The 16,188-nt window shown below is 42.9% G+C and overlaps 1 protein-coding gene across 5 annotated transcripts in view; it reads left to right on the forward strand.

Moving 5' to 3' along the window:
• Window positions 1–16,188, forward strand: part of TMEM132B (transmembrane protein 132B) — a 227,175-nt gene that overhangs the window by 87,944 nt on the left and 123,043 nt on the right. For all 5 annotated transcript variants that reach the window (XM_027689456.1, XM_027689453.1, XM_027689452.1 and 2 more), the window contains one exon: window positions 8,734–8,874. In XM_027689456.1, coding sequence (XP_027545257.1) covers window positions 8,734–8,874 — 141 coding nt within the window. The remainder of the gene's footprint in view (window positions 1–8,733; window positions 8,875–16,188) is intronic.

The following is a 16,188-nucleotide window of genomic DNA, read 5'->3' on the forward strand; positions in this document are numbered from 1 at the left end:
GAAGAGTTTCATTTATCAGAGCATTGCATTGGTTTCAAGGCAAAGGACACGGTCTGAGTGTTTTAGATCGTTCAGAGTAAGGTTGAAGGGGATTTGATTTTTGTTCTGTAGACATGTGTTACAGAAAACCACTCCAGTGTTTTATTTCTTCTCTCTGCAGAGGAGTTAAACCACAGATTGTTGTGTTGGAGCAAAGAGGGCACGCGGTTCAGCTCTCGGAGATGTCTAACAGCACGTGACAGCAGACACTCCTGAGCTCTTTGAGTAATCATCAACACACCATAAACTCAGTTAACTCAATGGAATAAAGGAAAATATCTCTGCTCTTTCAGGGGATGCAGAGGTGTGAGCTGCTTGTGCATTCTAATGAGAAAGGGATGTTATGAGCTGTTTGGGTGTTATGAGTTGTAAGAATCATTTAGTCTTGGAAAAGGACCTGCTGTCTCCTCCTGATCAATAGTAGTAATGGTTAGTTCATGTTTATTGGATACTTTGAATGTATAAAACATCGAATGAGTTTTCAGAATTGTGTATTTATTTGCTGATTATGGGCAATGTTTCCTGCCCTCCAGGCAGGCAAAGGACAGAGGACCTGCTCCTCTTCCATGCTGGTGTAGCAGGAGTCTGGGGCTATCAGGCCTTTTCTCGTGCTGTGAAAGGTTTGCTGGAATTTAAGAGCTGTCATCACAATCTAGACCCACATTTGCCTATACTAAAATTAAAGTAGTTTGTATGTCAAAGGCACAACAATGTTTTCAGGTGGACTACCATAAATTTTGACTTTGAGCTTCATTAAGAAAATGCCAATTGCTATGGAACTCTTTGACCTGCAGTTTTAAGTACTACTGAGAAATTACAGAAATATACTGAAATGCAGTATTTGTACAATTTTTAAGTATGCAAATACACAGTGTCTCCATAGAAATAGTAAGTTTTTTTTGACAGATTTCCATACAAAGTTGAGTAAACATCCTTATTCCCATCTTGAAGTTGCCCAGACAGTTAAATGGTTAATAACATGTCTTTAGTCAACAGATTTGGACCTGATGTTTCCTGCCCCAGTGCCTGGCAACTATTTTTCTCCCAGAGGGACAAAATTCCACTGTTGGCATATTTCAAAGAAAACAGTGCTCACTGTGGGAGACGACATTTTCATTTCATATTACATAAAGACTTCAGAACCTCTCAGGTTTCCATAGCGGTGTTGGAAACCCATATAAAACAGGTCTGGTTTGTGACAGGAATAAATAAGAATAAAAATTAATAGCTTTAATTTCAAGCCAATAAGTGTGTCTTTCTGCTGTTTTTCTAAGCTCTATTTGCTTACCTGAAAGAGAGAGAGCAGATTGAAAAATGGAGTTTCTGCTGAAATGGGAAGATGAAATCTTAAAATATCTTCTCTCCTTTAAAAAAATGACAAAAATTGGGAATTTTCCATTGGATATGGAAATTTAACATGATGTTTGTCTGCTTTGAAGTTGACCACATCCTCTTTGCTGATTTTATAGTCTTATGTCTTGAAAATGTTCCTGAGACACCTTTCCTTTCAAAAAAAATTCCTAAGGGGGGACATCTCTTCTGACCTTCCTTCACAGATGTGAAATTTAACATTTCAGTGTTAAAAAAGTGCTTTAAAATTCATCAATCTGGTGATCTAGACCAGCTGAGGAACTCTCCTAAAATGTTTGTACATTCTTAGGAAAAGTGGGGGTCTCTTGAGGGAAGCTGCTGCACTTTTTTTTGGAGAAGTTTTATGTACAGTTTGATGAAAAGGAGGAGGAAGAATTTTTGGTAAAATACTCCCCCCGTCATCATCTCCTGTTTTTCATCCTGCCTTATTTTGATCATGCTTCTGTAAAAGCTTCCTCAAAATCATAAGCCATCATACTCAAGGGGAGGTTGTGTTAATTTGTCTTCCCTAATAGTTAATTTATCACATGGAAAGCGCTTTACTGTCAGAATCCAAATTAAAATCCTGTTTACTCTTTTCATTATTCAAAATCCAATATGCTAGTGAGCTTGATGGTTAGCATATTTTGAAACATTTGATGGGCTGCAGAAAAAAAAAAAAGGTTGATAGCTTCACCTTTTTGGGCAGAGGAGTGGTAATTGTATCATTCTAAATCTTTGGCGTTGATCCCCTCCGTGATTTCGAAGGGTTTTCTGTTCTCTGAGTTGTTGGGCTTTTTTCATATCAGCCACCACATCTGTTGAGCAACTTCCCTCCTGCTTTGCACCACACTGGTCACTGAATCTGATTTGTCTGCTTTGTCCTACCCAGTGCTTTGACATTGACTTTTTTCCTTGAGCGTGTGTTGGATTGAGATATTCTGATGTACGACAGTAATAACTGCTTTCATAGAAGCTGCATCCCCGAATGTTTGGCAGGGTTAAGTGAGACAGCTACAAAAGGTTGTGTAAAAATAACTGCTGCGGGGAGGAAGTGAGGTAATGCCAGAGGGAGGGAAAGGCAAATCTCCCGGGGTGGTGTAGAGGTGAGAGAGTGCTGAGGGGATGAGGCACAGAAAGGGCATTTCCACGAGGTGTAAGGTGGCTGGGAAAGCTTTGACCCTGCGGTGGGGAAGTGTTCTGGGGGAAACAGGGGCAAGGCAGGCAGACCACAGCACACCCATGGCTTGTTTTGGAAACACATTTGGGCCAATTATGCATTGATTGTGCAATGAAGGGTCAGTCACTTGGGTAGTTTTTAGCATGGATGAAATTTGGAGGTCAAATCAGTTGGCTTTGGAAGTTGCTGCCTCTGTCTCTTAAGTACTTTGTTGTCTTTATCCTCAAGTGTCTCGTGTCTCCCCACGAGTTCCCATGTTATTTCCCTGGTAATACCTGTTGCCACTGGCTTTATATCAGGGCCACATTAAGTTTTTACCTGCTGGTACCATTAGTCACACCTTTTTACTTGGGATTTCCTTTTATCTGATGCCTTGCAGTGGACCTCTGTTCCAAATTGCTGTCTGCCTGCCATCTACCTACACCTCTACACAGGGCTTTGTAGGCTGCTTGTTTTACATGTCATTTGTGCTTCTACACTTGTTACCTTTTGGAGAGGGTTTGGATCTTTGCAGGGTCTCTGTGTATCTTGATGTGTATTTTACATACTTGGAAAGATAGCTTTACTTATAATGACATTAATATGGAATTGCAGAAGCAAACACAGCTGGCCTAGTGCTGCTATTTTAAGGAGAATTTGATGGGGAAGTAGTTTGAACATAAATGTGTGACAGGTCTTTTAAAATATAAAAAAACTCCAAAGAACTAAAGTTCTTGGAAAAATACTTTAGAAAATAAACACTTGCTTAGGTGTGAAGATTTAGGGCCTGATCCCCTGAGCTGTTGTAGATCTGACTTCCATAAGAGGTGGGGCAGTGCAGGATTCCTGTTTCACACGTACTTCAGTCCCACAGCAGCAGAAAGGACATTTGTGCATGGGCTGGTCTTTCATGGCCACAGCAGGACGTGCTGTGGGTTATTAGTGGGTCTGTAGCAGGAGCAGGAGAGCCTGGTGGGTTCAGGGTGAAGATACCCAAATATTCCTTGGCAGCTCTAGTGGTAATTCCTGGTTCTGTGATGTGTTTTCTGGGTGACTTTGTGTCACCTCGTTGCCCTTATATTTCTGGATTAACCATGAAGAATTTTGACCAGGAAGGCACAAAAGAAAGGGATGGTGCTTCTCCCAGGGGGAACTCTGGTCCCACCTCAGCCCTCCATCTGCCCTGTGTTTCCCAAAAGTTGTGCTTTCATATGCTCACAGGGATGAACTCCTGACTGTCTGTGCCTCCCTCCCAAATGTCACAGAGTGTGCTTGGATGTGGTGACTGTGGGTCATGTACCCTCTTCTCCTTCTATCTCCCAGCAAACTCCCTTTCCTTCCCCCGCCTCTACAGGGATATTTACATTCCTTCCTTTACAGAAACACTGCCCATCTCACCCACACCCCAGAAATCCCCTGATGCTATGCCTGAATTCAGTGATTATTTTAATTTATAATGCTTGGTTTAATGTATACTAAAACACATCTATTTTAACTAGAAACTCCCCAGGGTCCTCGTTCAGAACTAATTGCTTGCTGTTTGTGCAATTCTTCAAATATGTAAAATGCTCTGTGAGGGCTTGGAATTACTCAGCTCTGCTCTGGTTTGGTCCTAAAGATGGGTGGGGGTGTCTAGCTGAAGTGCAAGCCTGGGAATCGGGATGTATAGGCCCTCATTCTGGCTCTGCAGAGACAGTATAATTTTGGGCAAGTTGACTAAAGTGGCCTACAGCTTGGATTTCCTGTAGGGGAAGGATAATGATTTTATTTTTAATTGGGCTAAAAATGCAGTTGAAGGGCTGACTACAGAAATGGCTGGAAATTACAAATGAAATTTATCATAGCTGTTATTATTAGTACGTCATTGAGAGTGAATTTAGCTCAGATCATGTTTTCCCCCATAATAGAGTATGGGGGGATAAGAAGATTTCTAAAATAGCTCTGAAAAAGTCTTTTTTTCCTCATAATTTTGAGCATTTCCCATCTGCTGTGAGCGCATTCCTGTTTTATTTCCTAAATATCTTTTCCTTCTGTTTCTATTTTAAAGTTCCTTTTGCCAAGATTTTACTTCCCAGTTACTGCTGCCAGGAGTGGGGTGGGGGCGTGTGGCAAGCAAGCATTTACCTTTCAGATTTTGCAGTTAATTGACTGGGAGGCCATGGAAGTCCCTGCACCACTTCCACTAAGTGCTCGGTGTTGAAATCCCTCTTGCAGCCCTTAAGTTGCTTTCCAGCTCTGGTGATTACTGGTGCCTTCTCCTTTCCTTCTGTTGTAATAACTGAGAGGAGAGGTTTGGAGTGGCTGAATTCGTGGGGTCACATACATTTCAGGCTGGGATTGCATTTGAAAATAGTTCCTGGCTGTTCCAAGTTGGCAGGCTGGGAATGCTTCTGCTTACCCACTGCGTTCAGTCTATCATGTTTCTGTCTTCATATTCTACAGTAAATGGAGGACATACTGTTCAGGGGAAAAAGTCCTGCCAGGGCTACTAAATGTACTCTGCAGTCTACATTGAAAGCAGCTCCCTCTGTTGTGCCTTTGGAGCTGGAGAAGGGGCTGCATTCCCTCCTGAAGCAGTTTCATTGATTCCCTGCTCTGGGCAGCTTTGGCACTTCTCCCCCTCCAGCTCCCTCCTCTTGAGATCTTATGGGGAAAGTGTCATGAAAGGCAGTGCTGGAGGGTGTCACATTTCTGTGGGACCTCCTTCACCCCTAAAGAAGGGATATCATGAATAAATAGGCCCTGTTGCAGGGTAACTTCTGCTGAGCTCACTCGGTAACCCTCTGCCTCACATCTCTGCTAATTGCATTATCAAAATGCCATGTACGTTGTAATGTCTTAAAGGTTTTTAAACAGGACAGTTTTCTGTCTGAAAATTCTGCTTTTCAGAAAGCAAGTGTTTCATGGCAATGAAATGTCAGTTTTGCCAAATTTCCAATTGGCTGTCATCTTTTGTTCCTTTTTCCCTCCCTTCCCCCCCCCATTTCACAATTATCTTTTATAAAAAGAAGGAATTAAGCCATCTTAGTGGTAACACTTACTTCTTGGGTCATGCTTCTGTGAAATACTTCAATTCCATGTTTTCAAGCCCAGAGACGGCAGAATTTTTGTCAGCTGGCAAATTAAAGGACATCAGATTTTTCTCAAGCAATTCCATTTGTCCTTACAGCTCCCTTTGAGTTGGAAGAGCAGCACTTCCCAGCATTTTATATGTGGGGAAGGGAGGTATAACAAAACCAAATAATCCACCCAAGCTTATAATTGAAGCCTGGCACGGAGTGGTGCCCACACACGTGCCATTCACCATCCTTTATCCAAGTCATGTTGGCTCTGCTAGGAATTTCTTACTCTTTTGCAAAGCCTCAGTCCCCAAAACTTACAACGATTTTTGTGCCTGTGGAGTTTGGGGGCAGATTTAAAGATATGAATCACTTATCTGAGGAACAGTAGGCTCAAACCTCCCATATGTAGGCTGGTTTAATTTGAATTTCTTGACTTTTCCTAAGTGAGAAACTGAATGTAGTTTCTTCCTTCTTTCAACCTTCCTGGCTCTACTGATATCCAAAAATGCAAAATGACATCTTGTCTCAGCCCACCAGAGCAGATGCATTGCAAGGGATTAGACTGGAATTTTTCCTAAAATGCAGCATTCTGAGACGTTTTTGGAAAATGTAGCTGGAGAACAGAGGATTCGATGTTCACTTGATGCTAACCCAGCAAGGCAGGAGATATGCAGCAAGGGAAAGCTGTAGGCACAGCCCACAGCCAGCGTGGCCAAAATCCAGAAGGCCCCCTGTTAAGGGACAAAGCCCTGAAGGTGAATCAAAGTGGTGGGTCAAGAGGACAGGCACCAACAGAGCCTCATCTGATGTCCAGACAGGGAAAAACCATCTCATATCTGCATTCAGACACAGGAGAACAAACAGCAAAGCTCCTTGCTGAGGGAAGTGGACACAGCTGAGGGGTTGAGCTGAGAGGAGAGTCATCATTTTGGGGTGCAGAGTGTCTGGAAGAGGTTGGAACAATTGGAGATGTGGATAGATGTGGATATTTGAGACTCTTGCATCCTTAGCCCCACTCTGTGTGTGAGGACCACTGATGGAGGTAAAGACGAGCAGCAGCTTCATCTTCCATGAGAAAGGAGCTGCACAGGGGTCCTGAATGCTTATCCCTGCTCAGGTGTGCAGGGAACTGTGTCATGTTGCTCTTCATCCTCGTTGGGATACACCAACCCTAGATTTGGTTCAGAATAGATGTAAGTAAATGCTGCAGAGTGAAGATATCTGTAGTGCAAAAGCTGTGTAGGAGGACATAACAAGCTTCTGACAGATGGAAAAAGGCTGATGAATCCTGAAATCATGGGTGAGATCCAGCTGTCCTGGTGTGTGTGTCCCCCCAGCATCTCCTGCCCTTCCATTAACCTTTAATTAACCAGGATTTGACCTGAGTGGAAAGCCAGGTTAGAGGTTTCCAGACGTTGTCAAGAAAAAACATGGGAACTTGACGGGATGGGGAGGCAAATTTGTTAAGAAAACCCACAACTTTGGCTGAGAAAGAAAAATTTGGTGGGGTTTTTTTCTTTGTCTTCTTACTATTTTTCTATTTTGGCCCTAATGATTTTTTTTCAAGAATGGTTGACTAGGTCTAATGAAAAGAATTATTGAATCCATTGCTGAGGGCCTAATTCTCTATCTCATGTAAATTACAAGTCAGTCTGAAATGAAGCCATGCAGGTGTCTTGGAGGAATTATTTGGTCCAGTGTAATTACTACAGCATAAATGAATGTTCCTCTGAAAAAAAAGAAGAGGAGATGATAGGAAAGGGGCCCATCAGCTTTGAGGTGTGTTGTGTGGAGATATGAATGCCTGTGGAAAAGCATGAAGGAGACAATTAGAAAAATATCAAGTAAAATTCTATCTTTACAGGGAATATTTTTCATCAGATTGGTTATGCCAGGCACGGATTTGACCCATCAAGTCAGTAAAGCCTTACAGGCAGAAATCAGGGTATCATAAAAGCAGGATGAATTAATTCCTTCTCAGGGGAAAAGACCACCCATTGAGTGCTGAAGTTACTTTGATCCAAATCCATGAACTCAGCTAGAACTTAAAGGAAATTCTTAATAGTGTAACATGAGCACCAAGTGGCCACGAGGCATCAGGGCAAATCCATCACAATTCACTGTTAAGTAACGCTTCAGGTCTCAGCAGAGCTGTTTCATTCCACCACACAGCTAAGGGGTCCCTCTTGGCTTTGCTTTTAATTAATTAAGTCACAGTAGTGGCAATCGTGGCTCTGCAGCAGTTGCTTTCTGCCTAATTGTACTCTAGGCATATTTGCAGCACTCCTGTCAAACTCCCAGGCTTGTTTCAGGAGTCAAGCTGCACAAATGAAGTCCCTGCTATTAAAAGCAGTTTGTTTCCTATTCCTTGGCAATCTGTTCCTAGTGCTAAGCCCTGCTGGAGCATGGACTTCTTATTTTTTTGGCAATTGTTTTCTTTTAAACCAAAAAATGGTGACATTTACCAGCTACCAAACTGATCTCAGACTCTTGCCATGCTCAGGAAATCAAGGTTCTCCATGTCAGCATCAGATTATTTGTAGCAGCAGGAGTTTGATGTGCCCAGTTTGATAGATCCTGATGCAATGGCATGAATATTTTCATCCCTCAGTCCTAGATCTGGACTAACTTATTCCTTTTCACTCCTTCCTGCATTATGGTTCTTGATCAGTGAAACACATTTTTTTCATGCAGACCGCCCTAATATTAAAAGACACCTTGCTCCCAAAGGTTTGCAGGCAGGAGGATGTATTTTATATCACAGTCCTCTTATTCTCCATCTTAAACTGCAGGACAGACACAGCAAATTAAATCAAGTTATGCTTAGTCACATCTGCTTCATTTGTATCAGGCTGGTGCCACTGAAGTAGAAACTGTTCTTGATCTCTCCACATTGCTCAAGCTGGAAGTTGACTGGCTTTGCACATAATGAAACTCATACTTCATCTCTTTTAAAATGATTGGACCTGTTTTATCTTTTTAAAGCAGGATGACTTGTGGTCGCAAGGTATCAGTCTGTTATTGACGGGAGAGGGAGCATTTGCCTTCAGCTCCCTCGTTTACCTCTCTGGGTTTGTTTGTAGGAGATCTGTAACTAAAGCAGTCCCTGTTGTCCCCCAACAGAATCAGGACGGCCCCAGGTGTGAAGATCACGGACATCAGGGTGAGTGATGCTGACCAGTGGGGGGTCCAGGAGGAGACGGACAGCGCGAGGACCACGGCCACCGTCACCTGTGTGCACAATGACCCCGGGGCAGAGGACAGGTGAGACACCATGGGCTTTCCTTGCTAAAAGTGCTGTGAGAGACATACAAAAGCTTCTTTAATGAGCCATGTTGCCCTTATTAGCAGTATTTTTTCCTCCTCAGCCTCCTTGGAAAAGCTATATGTGATCCGATGAGAGCTTTTTCCTTTTGTTTCACTTCCGAGCTTCGGATGTAGATTATCTAATTAAATTGGAGGCAGCCCACAAGTCCTTAGCTCACATCTGCTTTTCGTGAACCTTCAGGGCAGCAGAATTCCTGCTGCCAAAGGGCCAACAGGAAAAAATGAACTCAAATGGAGAAATATGAAGAACAATTGAAAGCAATATAGGACAATGCTGTCTTCTTTATTTGAAAATCTATGAAAGTCACAGCTATTCAGTTTTATTCATTATTGCTGCAAAACACCTGAGTGTCTATGAACTCTCCTGAATGCTGTGTACTTTGTTATGGTAATGCTCCCACAAGCTGTATCAAAGGTAAGGAGAAATTTACATTGTTAGTCAGAATTATGTATTTTACAAAACGAGCAATTTCTCTCCATTATCATGCAGTTAAAGTACACTGTGCATAAATTTAGCTAGAAATTGTATAATAATTAGGAAATCACAAAACTTCATGTCAAAATTTTTATTTGCGGAGTCTTTTGCATCCATCCTTTTTTTCTGAAAACTCCTGTGGGGGAGAAAAATGGTTGCTAGCAACTGTTTAGATCTGGGAAGATTGTTGTCAGAGTTTTGCAGTGCAAAGAGAGTTTCTTCTCTGCTTAGTTTCTGCAGCTGTATTTGAGGAGCAAATGAATCCCGCCCAGCCCTGGGTACCTGCCATGAAAGTGCTGGGGGGAAAGCTACTTAATGTGAGTTTACTTTTTAGCAACAGGCAGTGCAGTAGGCACTGCTGAGGTGAGAGTCCTCCTGGATGTGTAAAACAGGCCTGATGAATAGCAAGGAAAAGTGCCTGTTTCTCTCCAGTGCCGATGCAGAGTGGAGGCGACTGAGTGGGACGCAGACATTTGCCTTGTAAACCCGTGAAGTGAGGGGAGGTGATTCCCCACTCTGGTGAATTGCTACAGAGCCTTCTGGCATGAATTCCAGGCAAGGCTTTCAGTTCATCAGCTCTTTCATGCACTTCTTCTCAATTAAAAAAAAAAAAAAGAAAAAGTTTGGTGGGGGAAGACCCCTCCCATTTCCTAAGCACATTCGTCAGTTGTAGTTCTGAGGTTGTGATACAGGAAATTCCAGCCACCTTCCATCCTTATTTTCCTGGGGATTCCCAGGCTACTGTACTGATAAAGCAAAGCTCTGGCAGCTGGATTTGGCACTGTATACTTTGTCTCCAAATCCTTTGCCTTTTGGCAAGAAGTCCCATCTCCTCCAAAAGATGCTGAAGAAGCCAGTGAGTCCCTTTGGTGGGGTAAGAGCTCAGCCACGGGGGCAGTGGCCTGGAGGGGATCTTTGTGCTTGTCCTGGAGCTGCTCAGTGACACACAGAGGCTCCAGCAGTGGAGGCTCAGCCAGAATTGGCTCTGGGGGATGATTAGGATGGCTGGGCAGTGTCTGATCTCTGCTGAACTTTGCAGTGGGGATTTTTTCTCTAACAACTGTGACCTCTGTTCTGTTTGGAGCAAGGTGGAGAGCCATCAATTTGAAAGTGAAATGCTGAGGTAAAAGGAAAACTTCAGATCATTTGGTGTTACAGAAATTGAAAGGAAACAACTATTTTTAAAGTTGGACAAAAAAATAGCCTGAATGCTGAAGCTTATTGCCTTCTATGTGGTTTCACTAATCCATGAAATTATACCTGTCACAGTAACTTAGTTTTTATTAAAACTGAGTTTTGCTTTGCGTTGAACTGTTAAATTGCACAAAAGCAATGAATCTTGAGTTAATTAATACTTTGACCCTTTCCTTTGTGAGATTAGTTTAATATTTTTGGATTAATTAAAGTATGCAAATAGAAACTGCTGAAAGATCATTTCCAGATTTGCAAATATTGTAGTACTTAGAGTAAATATTTAACTTTGATCTCTACTTTAATTTGCCTTTTTGGTCATAATGGTGGCCCTCCTGTTTCTTTTGAAAGATGTTAAGTGTTTATGTGGAAATTCTGCTGTCTCATTTAAATGAGCAGAGACCTGAGCTTGCTTCTGTTAAGGTCAATGTGGCAAAACTGTCACTAGACCCAATTCATCTGTTCCTCCTTTTAGTAATTCAAGGAGCTTCATTAAGGGCAGTTTATGTATGAGAGTGCAGGATCAATCTCTTTGGTTGCAGAGCAGAGGCTGTTAGCAAACAGAATCATATCTGCCTCGGGGGAGATGGATTTTTCTCTCTTGGAAGTGATTTCAGTGCTGCTGACTTGCCCAGCGTTATGCTGGTAGCAGAGCAGTGGGTAAGCCAGGACTGAGCCTGGCTTAGCTTTTTTCTGAGTAAGAGTTGGCCACGTTTGTGGTGGCTTTGAGCCTCCCTCGGGCTCTGTGAAGAGGGACAGCTCCAGGAGCTCCGGTGAAACCCAGAAACTCCAGCAAGTCACAGCTGGGTTTGTGAAATCCCTGACTGTCCCTACTGCCCTGCCCCCCGACAGGGCTGCTCTCCCCTGCCTTGCACTTGGGTTGCGCTTTCTTCCTCAGTGTGCAACTCTGATAAGAGCCACCAACAGGCACTGCCTGCCAGGAGAACAGTGGCTCTGGGCTGTGACACGTTCCTAATCCAGTCTGCATTCCTTTTAGCCGCTGTTATCAGCTGGAGCATTTTCAAATTTGCTTACTTTTCTAATCTTTCTCCCTCTCCCCTCTGCAGTGTTATCGCTGTCCTGAGTTTTTCATCTCCATTTCTCACATTTCCCTACGCAAATTGAGTGTCCATTAAAATGCTTTAAATTAAGACCTTTCCTCCTTTCATGCAGAGTGCATCATGCCTATTCTGTGCATTACTCGAAAAAAAATTCCTTATCACAATGTTTCAGGCAGTTTACATTATATTCTATTAAAAATCCATTTTGTCCAAGGTTGTCACAATTCATAGATTAAAGCTTTCCAGAGTGTGTTTTGTTAGGAATACATTCATAAATTCACCTCTTTAGTAGTCCCATAAGCTTGTATTTAAAACCTCTTTTTGATAATGTAGTTGAACAAAGAGTATAAGAAGAAGAGATTTATTTTAAATACACACACACAAGTATGCCCACATCTATTCTGATTTGTGTGGAGGCTTGTTTTGCCCTTACTGCTGCCATCTCAAAGGACTTTTTTGGTAGCTTGTTGAGTGAGGAGATTGATTGTTGCCATCTACATCTCTTCTCCCTCATGTTCTCTCCTTGGGGCAGATCTCTGTGAATTTTGGTGGGGTTAGTTGAAGCAGCAGCATGTCTCAAAAAGTTTCTGCTTCAAGCACAAATAGTCCTGCATTATGTCTGCAGCGCTTCCATTCCATAGGAAAGAGTCTTTATGGATTTCTGCATTGAGTTCAGACGCATCTTGCAAGGAGTGAGGAAGCCAGGGCTGGTGGGCTAAGCAGCAAATAGGGTGTTTTCAGCCCTCTGTGCAGAACAGCTGAGTTTCTGAAGGGCTGGGGTCTTAGCCTGTGCTGTAGGGCTATATATTGAAGTATTGCAAAAAATACTTTTGAACCACAAGGCCAAAATTTGGGAGTCTACCAGACACAAACCCTTTGTGGTTTCCGGAAAACTGATCCTACTTTTGTAAAGACCGTGCAGGCTTTTCCCACTGTACTTGCCAAAAGATGGATAGAGCCTTGCAATTCTTGTGTCCTTTGCTCCTGAGAGTTCTCTGGAAGCATCTCAGGAAATGCCACAAATTAACCTGCAGTTGGGACTAAGGCAAGAGGGCTCGAAAAGATGCCCTGAGAGCCTGGTCCATCTTGGCAAGCTACAGTACCCCGTAACTCAGTGCTGATACCCTGAGGAATGGGATTTCTGGAGCTTTGCCAGACTGATTTAGCATTTTATGGGATTAGGTTGTTTCAAGTCATTGCTGAGCAGGAGCTGAGTTTCCACGGTCTCATTTTAAAGGCCCCACAATACCACATTATTTCATGGTCCTGGTGCTTGGTGTCTCCTTGGTGGAAAGCTGAAGAAAAAAACTTAATGTGACCTGGCCCTTGGTTCAGGACAGACGAGACGGCAAGAACACAACAACTTAGGTCAGAGAGTTGCAGCTCAGCTCTGAAAGAGAGCATAGAAAGAGATAATTTTCCTTACTCAGGAACACTGTCATTAAATTGTATTGGATTATTACCAGGTAAGGAGAGTCTGATCCTCTGACAAACTAGTATTTTAATCAGAAGGGTTATATTTATGCTAACTAGCAAAGTTAATAAAATTGATTTTACCTGCAGTGTTGAGTACAGTGTTATTGAGACCAAACTGGTTTTTCTCACCTAGGGATTATTTTATCTTCATGTCTATAATACAGCTTCCATCTCTCAGGATATCCATCACTGCATAAATTAAACTTGCATGAGGGACACTCAGAATGCAGAAGGAAGGAGAGTGAAATCTTCAGAAGGCTTTTTTTCAAGTGGCCTCAGAAGTATTTATTCTGTCACCCGAAAATTTATATTTTTTTTTTTTAATTGATACAGACCAGCTCAGCTCTGGCATTTTACATCATCTGTCTTTAAACTGCAATGAAAAATTAGGATTCTATAATGATCATTCCATTTCCTTACTATTTTAAGAGGTGTTTACAGAGTTCAAATTATTTAAATTATTTTATGAAACTATAATTGTAATGTGTATATATATATCTAAAACAGAAAAAGCAGTTATTTTATGTATTTATGGGTATGTATTTAAAATAATTCACTTCTTTTTCTGTGCTTGCCCTACATATTCCAGTCCCCACTTTACCGAGGGCAATAAGCACTTACTCCACCTGGAAGCCCGGGGTGCTCTGAGGCTTCCTGGCAGTCCTCAGCACTATCTCTGCCAGATTGGAGCTCTCTCTCACAGCTTTTTGGAGGTGTTTCCGCACTGAATTCCCCACCACTCTGCTCCAGAATGACACACTTGAGTCCTGTGTTGCCTCCAAGCTCACATGCCATCAAGCAGTGGTGGTGTGCTGCATATTCACACTGTCTCCAAAAGCAGAGCCTGCTGTGGTCCAGGGGGTTTGATGAGCAGGGGAGACCTCACTGCAGTTACAGCTTCCTCGGGAGGGGAAGAGGAGGGGCAGGCACTGGGCTCTGCTCTGTGGGGACCAGTGAGAGGACCCCAGGGAATGGCCTGAGGTTTGTCAGAGAAGGTTTAGTTTGGATATTGGAAAAAGGTTCTTCCCCCAGAGGGTGGTTGGGCACTGACCAGGCTCCCCAGGGCAGTGGGCACAGCACCAAGGCTGACAGAGCTCAGGGAGCGTTTGGATGATCCTCTCAGGCACAGGGTGTGACTCTTGGGGATGGTCTTGTGCAGGGCTGAGGGTTGGGCTCGATGATCCTTTTGGTCCCTTCCAGCTCAGCAGATTCTGTGATTCTGTTATTTACTGCAGTGACTTGGTCCTGTGGAGGATCTGGTGTGGTTGTATCCAGAGTGCCAGTTCAGCACAGGGCACGCTGGTGCTGCAATGAGGAGTTTGGTTGCTTCTGTAAGATAAATAAGCCTATAAAAATGGGTGGCTGTAGCACACAGCAGGGTTTTGTTAACCACACTGGGGGAGGCATCAGGCCATGCACTGAAACTCTCACTGATGTGTTTATTGCCAAAGGAACTCGCCTGGCCCCAGGACACTGAGTGTGTAAAGTGCCATCAGCAGCAGCAGTTGTCTGACAGAAGATCAATTGCATGTGTTGCTTTACACAAAAGAGCAGTAACTGGTAAAGACAGACAGCCTTGCTCTGTCTTATTTTAGGCCATGCAAAGGCTGTGGGCTGGATGCCATGAGGTTCACATAGTACTACAAAGTGAATGAACAAGAGGAGCAGAGGGAGCAAAGAAACACAAGAAGATGTGTAAAGCAGGCAGGAAAGAATAGAGAACAGCTGAGGGAAAAAAATCTGGAGAGATGGGAAAGGAAAGCCAATGCTGTCATCCCCTACCAGACCAGTCTGATGTAGGTGAAGTGATCAGACTTCCTTAGGGCCTCTTTCCACCATTAAAGCTGTATTTCTATGAAGGTACCTAATTTGAAAAGAAAGGTTTTGAATTAAAAACCAGAGGTGCTTAAGGTGTAGGAAGAAGCCACAGATTCTGTGGTGCAGTGTTTTTGGATGTTTCCTTCCTATTCTTATGCACTTGCTGCTTTCCTTAGGTCGGAGGTGTCATGGGCAAAGAAATATGCTTTGAATGTAGAGTGCCTGTGGCTTAAGGTCCTACAGGAGTTCATTCCCTGGCCTTTGGCCAGCCCCCAAGACAGCATTGTCTCTTGAGCCATTGATGAAGAGGATTTTATCTTTAATGTACCAGTTTTCAGACTGTGACCTCTATTATGAATGATGGAGTCTGTTCTGCTTTGTATAAAGGGTGTTCCAGTGAGAAGCATCCACACACATTTTCAAACATAAGTGACTCTATTGAGTCACAAAGAAAACTTGAGTTAGAAGAATTTTAACCAACCTTTATTCTTTACATCCATGTGTTTTTGTATAAAAGAACCCAGGCCTGCTTGGAATGCTTGGAAATGTTCCTCTTAGATAAAAGCACTGACACCTCGCAGTACCTTACAGAGGACATAAAAATAATAGACAAATTGCAGTGGTACAAGGGACAACTTATTGTAGAAAGCTGTGGTGCAAGGATCAAATATCATTTCTGGAGGGTCTTTTTTTCTTTTTCTTTTTTTTCTCTACAGAGCCAAGAACAACAAAGTTGTCTGTCCATCTCCTGTTGGGAGGCTAATAGTCTGGAAACCCCATTAATTCTCTCCTGGTCAGCCAGCTCCTTTGGATGACTCTTTCTGCCTCTTTCTTAGTTGGGTTCACTGCTGCTCAAGTACAAACTCCAGTAGAGATGGGTCAGAGGCAGTACTGACTGGTAGACCAGATAATTGCTTCCTGACCCCAGTTCACCAGTCCCAGAAGGTTCTGACTTACTCACTCCTCTTGTTCCATCCGTGCTGGTGTGGGACCTGTGTTATGGCACAAGGGTCCCTTTTTGAACAAATTTGTCTTTGGTAGATGGAAAAACCTGTTGTGCTGTGCAGCAGGGAGCCCCAACAAAGTCTGGAAAATTTGGAGAATGAGAAACATCTTGTTGGAAGAACTCAATTCAGTGGAGGAAGATGATATAATACAGAGACATGAGTATTACTTAGAAAATCAATGCTTGAGAAAGGTATTTTAACTTGCCAAACAGACAGAAAGCTT

The sequence above is a fragment of the Neopelma chrysocephalum genome, unplaced genomic scaffold (assembly GCF_003984885.1).
Source record: "Neopelma chrysocephalum unplaced genomic scaffold, ASM398488v2 Primary Assembly neopelma1_77, whole genome shotgun sequence".
Lineage (NCBI taxonomy): Eukaryota > Metazoa > Chordata > Aves > Passeriformes > Pipridae > Neopelma > Neopelma chrysocephalum.